General features: G+C 34.6%; 1 protein-coding gene across 1 annotated transcript; it reads right to left on the bottom strand.

Annotated features, from left to right (window-relative positions):
* Nucleotides 1-1,836: 1,836 nt before the first annotated feature.
* Nucleotides 1,837-7,946, bottom strand: HSPA13 (heat shock protein family A (Hsp70) member 13). The gene is made up of 5 exons (XM_014053516.2): nucleotides 7,795-7,946; nucleotides 6,543-6,883; nucleotides 4,061-4,274; nucleotides 3,556-3,723; nucleotides 1,837-2,927 (listed from the first exon to the last, which is right to left on the bottom strand). The coding sequence occupies exons 1-5, from the start codon at nucleotides 7,817-7,819 to the stop codon at nucleotides 2,266-2,268; spliced, it is 1,410 nt and encodes a 469-aa protein (XP_013908991.2). The 5' UTR covers nucleotides 7,820-7,946; the 3' UTR covers nucleotides 1,837-2,265.
* Nucleotides 7,947-8,147: the final 201 nt, after the last annotated feature.

Here is an 8,147-nt window from a genome sequence, read left to right on the forward strand (position 1 = left end):
GTACAGTATGTACAAAGGAGGGAGGCAAGATTTGTCAGTGTTTAGGGCACCAGTGAGCTTTAATCCAGTGTTTTTCAACCTTTTTTGTGCAAAGGCACACTTTTTTCATGAAAAAACTCACGAGGCACACCACCATTAGAAAATGTTAAATTTTTTTAACTCTGTGCCTATATTGACTATATATAAAGTAATTCTCTTAAATCCTCCGCGATTGTTGCTATGGGCGCACGCATGGGACGTCAGTGACGTCCCTGCGTGCGCTACCTCCCGGCGGTCCCCGCGTTTTAAAAGTAAACGCGGGGTCGCAGGGACTTAATAGAGGCATCCCTGTGTCCTGAAAGCAACTTTCGGGACACACAGAGATGTCCCGAGGCAAAAACACCCAGCGGGTGTTTTTCCCACGGCACACCTTACACTATGTAACGGCACACTAGTGTGCCGCGGCACAGTGGTTGAAAAACACTGCTTTAATCCACCATTGCATTGATACATTTACTGACTATCATGATCAGAAAAATTGTTTAGGTCATAAATTGGATAAAATCACACTTATTTAATAATATAAAGTACACAAAAATATTTTTTTAATTTTTTATTTATGAATTTATAAACTGCTTCAGTCACATTTACAATGCAACAGTTCTTGTGATTTATTTTTTGACATTTTAAGTATTTAAAAATAGTTCCATTTCCTTTAATGTATGAACCTGAACATCAAAACAAGATGTATACTTCAATATTTATGACAATATCAGCAGCCTGAAAATACCAACATTTTATTGAAAGAATGGAGTGTTAACAATTATTTGTCTGTCTTCACTATTCTCTATAACAGCATTGGTTAAACTTGGTCCTTCAAAATGCGTTCTATGGAATGGTTAAAAAGCTTCACCCTGCATTAGATTAGCAGTAAAACCTTAACATGTGGACAGAGTTTATGTGTATTATTATTATGCAGCAATATGAACAATGTTCCAACTTCATAACATCTTCAGCGAAAAAAGACCCATTAAAATTTTTTGAAACAACTTCCTGTTTTCCAGAAGTGTTCTGATGCCATTTTAACCATAGTGGAAATTCTAAACACCACCATATTTTTAAAGGTTAAAAATAGGCTGCTTTGAGGTCAAATTTTCAATATGATTGAAACAGTATTAGAACACTACACGTCAAGATAATTTGTCTCCAGGTTAAATTGCTTCAGTTTAAAGTATTTTGCACAGATATAATTTTAACTTACCTGAATTGACTATTAGGGAAAATTAATGTATTTACTTCATTGTGATGTAACACTATATTTTCACATAGACTTGAATGAAAGTTTTGTATGAATCCATGGACATTCATATGTTGCTAATCCATAAACTAACTGTGGTCATCTTGAATTGTGAATTATTGGAGAAAGCTAATTTCAAACAGTGGTTATGAAGAAGACATGTTTCAGTATGCCATAATTAGGATTAACCATAATTTAGGGTTAAGGTGTAACACTAAACTGCAATAAATTGAAAACGGAAGCAATTAACTTTAATCTCCTCATGGCCTTATTGGACAAAAAGGGGAGCATATGAACCCAAGGCTCATTTTTATAACACTACTCAATAGTTTTGTATTATATCAAAAAGGGCCATTCTGTCATATACTCAGCAATGGTTAACTAGTGCCAACTTCTATATGGGAAAATATTGTGTACAATGCCTCTTATAAGATTGCCTCTTATTAAATCAGATATTAAGAATGGTAGCTCCCCAAAGTTTATGGTGTTAATGAACACAGACACAGAATTGACAGTACCTAAAACATAGTCAGGCTTGAACACAATGTTAAGAAAAGTGCCATTTAAAAGGAACTTCACTGATATATATTAATACTGCTTCATGTCAGGCCAGGCCCAATCAATACAAACTCCTGAGAAATATCAGGATAGAATATCAACACTATTGTCATCATTACTCTCAAATTATTTTGTTCCCTATTCAAGTAATGAAGTCTTGAGGTTCTGTTCATTATTAAAGCAGGACAATCTGATAAAGTTTCAGAAATGAAGCTTCTGATCATTGGCTTTCTTTAAATAATGAGCTCACAGTTCTCCTAACTCAAGCAGAAATGAAATATTTTTTAAATCCAATTTCTGAATCTCTTCAATGATGGGGAGGAACTAATGTACACTGAAAGTCCAGCATCATGCAAATATAATTTAGTTGAACAAATGGAATCCTGCTTTGTTGATAGTATTAAAAAATAATAATGCAAGAACACTGAAGTTCAATTGAAATTTTTCTTCCGTAAATGCCTGTTTGGGATTTCCACAGCACTAACTTGAAGAGGCCAAGATCCCCCAACAATTCCTGCTTGGATTGCCACCCCTGTTACAACAGCGAGGTCTGGATCAACAGAAGTGTTAGGTTTCTTTCCAAAGAATTCTGTAATAATTTTACGTATTTTAGGAATTCGAGTGGAACCACCAACTAATACAATCTCATCTACTTCTGCCTTGTGTAGATGTCCTTCTTTTAGTACCTGTACAATGGGCACAAGGATTTTCTCAAAAAGGTCGTCATTTAATGTCTCAAAGAGTTTTCGAGAAATTTCTGTTTCAAAGCTAATTATTTTCCATGTGCCATCAAGAGATTTTGAAAAGCTATCTTTCCTGACCTCTTTCATTTCAGTTTCTGAAGAATTATTTTCATGTATGTTATCCTTTTGCAAATTTTCATGCTGGTCTTTCTTCTCCGGCATAGTAAGAGAAATTTGGATTGTTGAAGAAGTATGAACTGTCAAATTTAATTTGACAGATTCTACAGCCTGCCTGAGTCGATGTATTTCTTCTTTTCTAGAGGGTAGAGAGCCATACGTATCATGGATTTCATTATAGAGATATTGCATCAACCGTTGATTGAAGTCCTGCCCTCCAAGTTTGTTGTTCCCTAAAAGACAAAATCTCTATATATCAGATAATTGATAGGGCAATAGATATAGATTGAATAGCATTTAACACTTGGACATGAGTAAGATGTCTCAGTAGAATAGAGCATGTGTTACATCTATCATGGGCTAAATAACACTATTTTTGCTAACCTAGTCTGAAAAGAAACTAATTAGTTGAAACTGTAATAGGCCATCAATCACAGCTAGTAGTCCATATTTGATAAGATACAATGGTAAACTGCAAATATATTACATCAAAATGATATATAAGCTATAATATGTATTTAACTATAAACTGTTAACCTTTTTGTGTGAATAAATTATTATAACTGTAGTACCACTGACAGAATTTCTGTGGTTAATTTCACATATCTTGCTAAGTTTGAAACACCAGAGCAACTGATTGACACAATACATAAAACAATTTTTTTAAAAAACTAGGATAATTACTGCAATGTCTCTATGTGTTTTATGTCTTTTCACATATGATGATAAAATACTGGATGGAAGAAGCATGTTCTCTGCATTCAGTCATTATTCATACATGGACAGTAATGTAGACAGATATAAGTGCTAATTTAAAACAACTGTTGCATATAGTTAATTAATATAAAAGCATTTCTTTACCTGCCATAGCTCGAGTGAGGAACATTCCTCCTTGTTTATTTAGCAGGGAAACATCTAAGGTTCCTCCACCCAGGTCTACTACCAGTACATTGGATACATCAGCCTTGTGAAGGCCATATGCCAATGCTGCAGCAGTGGGCTCATTAATTACCCGCAAAATTTCCAGACCTACAAAGATAAAAATTTATTTTCATTTTCCAACATTATTTCATATAGTCAACAAAATATATGTTCAAGCATAAACTGTATATTTTTTGTCAAACATGAAACTATGAGAATTTAAGCAAAAACTTAATATGTCTAGTTTTGGAACTGTTTCCACAAATTAATAAGCATTTAAAATAGAGAATATTCTATTTTGCAATTATAGTGATTCATTTTAATCATTCAGGGATTTCACTGTGGTTTCAAATTCTGCAAATAAAACCTATGGTTCCTTTGCTGTTCCAGTTTAGGTCCCTTTGAAAACTGAATTTAAGAAAAGTGTGAAAATCATGTGCATCACCTGCAAGGCTAGCTGCCTTGATTGTGTAGTTGCGCTGTCTTTCATCAAACTCTGCTGGTACTGAAATAACTGCTTTGGAGACCGGCACTCCAAGAAAATCCTCTGACATCCTTTTCAATTTCAAAAGAAGCTGAGAACTAATATATTCTGGTGTTACCCTAATAGTCTCATTGGTTACAACAGAAAATTCAGCAGTTCCTTTATTGTTAAGAATCTGAGAGAGGGAGGAGGAGCAAAAACAAGAAACGTGTTATCTAACATAGGACTAGGTTGCATATTAAGCTGTACAGTGTTTATTTTATTTATCCATAATTTGTTTCTGCTATGTGGAAAATAAACTATGGTTTATTTCTGGCAAAAAAAAAGTAATTGGGTTAATATTGGGTAATTGGGTTCAGCACTTGCTTGCATTATGTTCTCCAAAGCTCAACTACTCTTGATCAAACTGTATGTTTCAACAAATTCTCAAGTAAAATGAAACTAACATCCCCTTTGCTTGCTGGGTATAAACACAACTTCTGTAAGGTTGAATGAATACTAGTTATGACCAGTTGCTTACAGATTCAAAATAAGAAAACAATGATTTTGACAAGTGCAGATCATTAGGCAATTCTTTACAGGTAGTCCTCAACTTACAACCATTTGTTTAGTGACTGTTCGAAGTTATAACAGCACTGAAAAAAGTGACATAAGAATTTTTTTATTGTTATTATTTCTGCCAGAAGAATTGCTAAAAATGAGGGATCCTCTATGTTTTCTGAACTTGGTTTTTTTCTTGCATACGTTTCATTACACAAATTAGGTAACATCATGATACCTGATATGCACTGATTATGTTACCTAGCTTGGGTAATGAAACGTTTGCAAGAAAACAGAAAACACCAAGGATCCCTCATTTCAACCCTGAGCTACAAATATTCTCTTTTACTGTTAAAAGTATTAACTAAAAGATTCTCTAAATAGTTGCACTTTCTATATTTATTAAAATCTTAAACAACTGCATATTAATAGAAATATATTCAAATTATCAGAAATACTTTCTATGTAGATTTTCTGTCAGATTTTTTTTAAAAAATGTGTATCTGTGTGCCTTTGAGTCAGTCTGGACTTATGGCAACTGCCTTGACTAATCCCTGCAGTTCTTGGCAAGATTTTAGGAAGCAGTCATTGCCATTGCCTTGTTTTTAGGATTGGCCCAAGGTCTCCCATATGGCTTTGTGCCTAAGACTTGATTAGAATTCATAGTCTTTCAGTTTTTAGCAAGTGCCTTAACCACTACATCAAACCATTTCTGTTTTCTTAGGGATTATTCTGACCAGGCTGCCTAAACTTTTGCATACAACTATATCCACCAAATCTAAATGTTCTCTTTATCATTTGTATCTTTCTTGTATTAATGTCTCTTTCTTGCAATTCTGCAGAGCAAAAGTAAAGAGCAGCTAAGAAAGGCGGGACTTTTAAATCTAGGATTTTCATTCTCCTAACATCAGACTTTTCACACAAATATACTCTGAGCAGAAGATATAAGTAAAAAATTCAACTGCAAATGCCAAACTACATAATTGCCTCCCTAGAAGTATAAGAAAATGCACATTTCATAAGTGGAAAACTAATGTTATATTGTAAGAAATGCATAAGAAAAATATGTAACTTATAAATAAACTACCTACCACAAACCAACTTCATAATTACACAAAAAAATATCCTAACACCCCTCCCTCAAAATAATAAAAACAAAAAAACCCATAGAACACAGAAGAGCAGCACATTTCATTAAAAAGAATTAAGCTGTCACACATAATCTATTTTCCCCCTGAAAAATACACACACGCAAATAAAAACTCTTCCCCAAATACTCCTAAACATATAAGTAAGAACAATACATTTACAAACTCAAAAGTAAAATCATCCCTTATAATTGCTAAGATACCCGAGTTACTATCTGGAAAAGAGAGGAAAAACAAATAAGGATCTGGTTGACATGGGGACTTAGTGCATCTGGAGTCAACAAATCCTAATTTAATGTTAAGTGGATCCTTGCCAAAAGTTGTCAAGGAAAATTCTAAATTTACAAGAAAATGAATATGATTAAAAGCATAAAGTTTATTTCTTGTAAGCAAACCTACCTCTACACTTTATAAATAGCATTTATTTTGTATGAGAACTACATGATGACAGAATGTGCTATGGAAACTTAATTGTAAAGAAGTGTCTGAACTGATCTTCCATTATTTACAGCCAGAGATGTAATTACAGCATACAATGTAATCTATATTAAACACACACATTCAATGCAATTGATAATTGAATTAAAACTTAACAAAAACATTAAGTTTCAGTAACAGTAAAATATTTCATAAAGCAACTGGACATAAAAATCTTCTTAAGATCTTAAGCATTTCAGTCCCTCCCTGGTTTTCAACAAGAAAATGATTATTTGAAATCATTGATAGGCAATTAGTAAATAAAATGTTAACTTTACCTTAAATGGATATCTGCTGCTTTCACTTAAAAGTTCCTTTATAGTGAAGATCTTTCCTATAAATCTCTTGGCATCATATACAGTATTCTGTGGATTTGCATCTGCTAATTCTAGTGCATCATATCCCACACACACATCATTCTCAGTAAATGACACTATGCTTGGAATGCTATTGTGTCCATTTTCATCTGGAATAACTTTCACCTGTCCTTTACCAGGAAGGAACACTCCAACTGAACAATATGTGGTACCAAGGTCAATTCCTATTACTTTTGGCGTGGGCATAGGTAAATACTGTTGGGCTAGATATCCAGCTAGTAAAAGGGTCAAAATAGCAGAACCTAAAAAAAAGAGAGAGAGGGTGAAATGGGTGGGGAGAGAGTGATTAAAATCAGCTAATTCATTCCAATATAAATAAATATATCTTGTTTTTTCAATATAACACGGAGTCTTGTAAATGTATTATTGCCTTTTATTATTAACTCCTTCTTTCCTTTATCCAAAGTACAGCACTTCTTGTTTGGAAAGCTATAAATTTCTTTTGTATTTATAATGAGCATTTCACAATAGGCTTCCTGAATTATACATCGAATTTCTACTATTAGAAAGTACACATTTGAATACTAACATTTTGAAACTATGTTAGGAATTTTAGAAAAGGTTTTATATATTTAGCCATATGAATTAAATATTCTTTTAATTTCTTGAACAAGGTTCGTCTCTGTCATAGGACAGAACACACACAAACACAAATTCCTAAACATTACATTGCGGGGGGGGGGGGCGGGGAAGCACAAGGTGTTTTGCTTCCTCTATTCCCAGATTAACAAATGTTCTTTTTCCCCCGTGGCTTTGTCGATTTCCACTAAGATAAATGCAGAGAAAAATCCGCAAATAATACATTTTGACACCTCTCCCTGCATTTATTTTAGTTTAAACCTCAGAGCACATTACAAGTACCTCTTTTCCCAATTTGATCTTTCATTTCCTTTCGCGTTCACAAGCAGAACATGATGGTGATCGTTCCGCTGTATCTGAAAGCTATTTGTGTCTACCACTGAAACATCTAATCAGATACCATGACCAATACTGGCAGAGCCAGTTTGTTTGGCACATCCTGAACATACGATCCTGAACAGTGGGTTTCAATTCAAATACCAGACTTCGGCTGTCTCCCTAGGAGGGAAAATTATTATATTCACCCAAAAGAGCGACGTATTAGATAAAAGCTTTCCAGTTAACAGGCACTTACCCAACACCGTCATTTCCCCGGCCATTTCTAACGATCTTGCCCTGGCGCGTCCTACAAGGACCGGCTGTTACTCCGCTAGCCCACTTCCGGAATCATTTACCGCTTTGCTGACTGTACCTTAGTTTCTCGTGAACAGCTTAGAAAAAACCCCGCGTCGTGCGGGTCATGATGGGAAGTGTAGTCTCATTCGCCTAAGACTCCAATAGTTTGTTAATAAAGAAAACTACGATATCCAAGGAGCAACACGCAGATTACAATGGCGCTTCTTGCGTGAAAGGCGCTCTCCAAGGCACGTAACATTCTCCACGCAGGGTCTGATGGGACGGGAAGGAAGTTTCCCGGTGATGTAGTGT

Source organism: Thamnophis sirtalis, unplaced genomic scaffold, assembly GCF_051295495.1.
Source record: "Thamnophis sirtalis isolate CommonGarterSnake01/CBP01778 unplaced genomic scaffold, rThaSir2_p1.2 scaffold_8, whole genome shotgun sequence".
Lineage (NCBI taxonomy): Eukaryota > Metazoa > Chordata > Lepidosauria > Squamata > Natricidae > Thamnophis > Thamnophis sirtalis.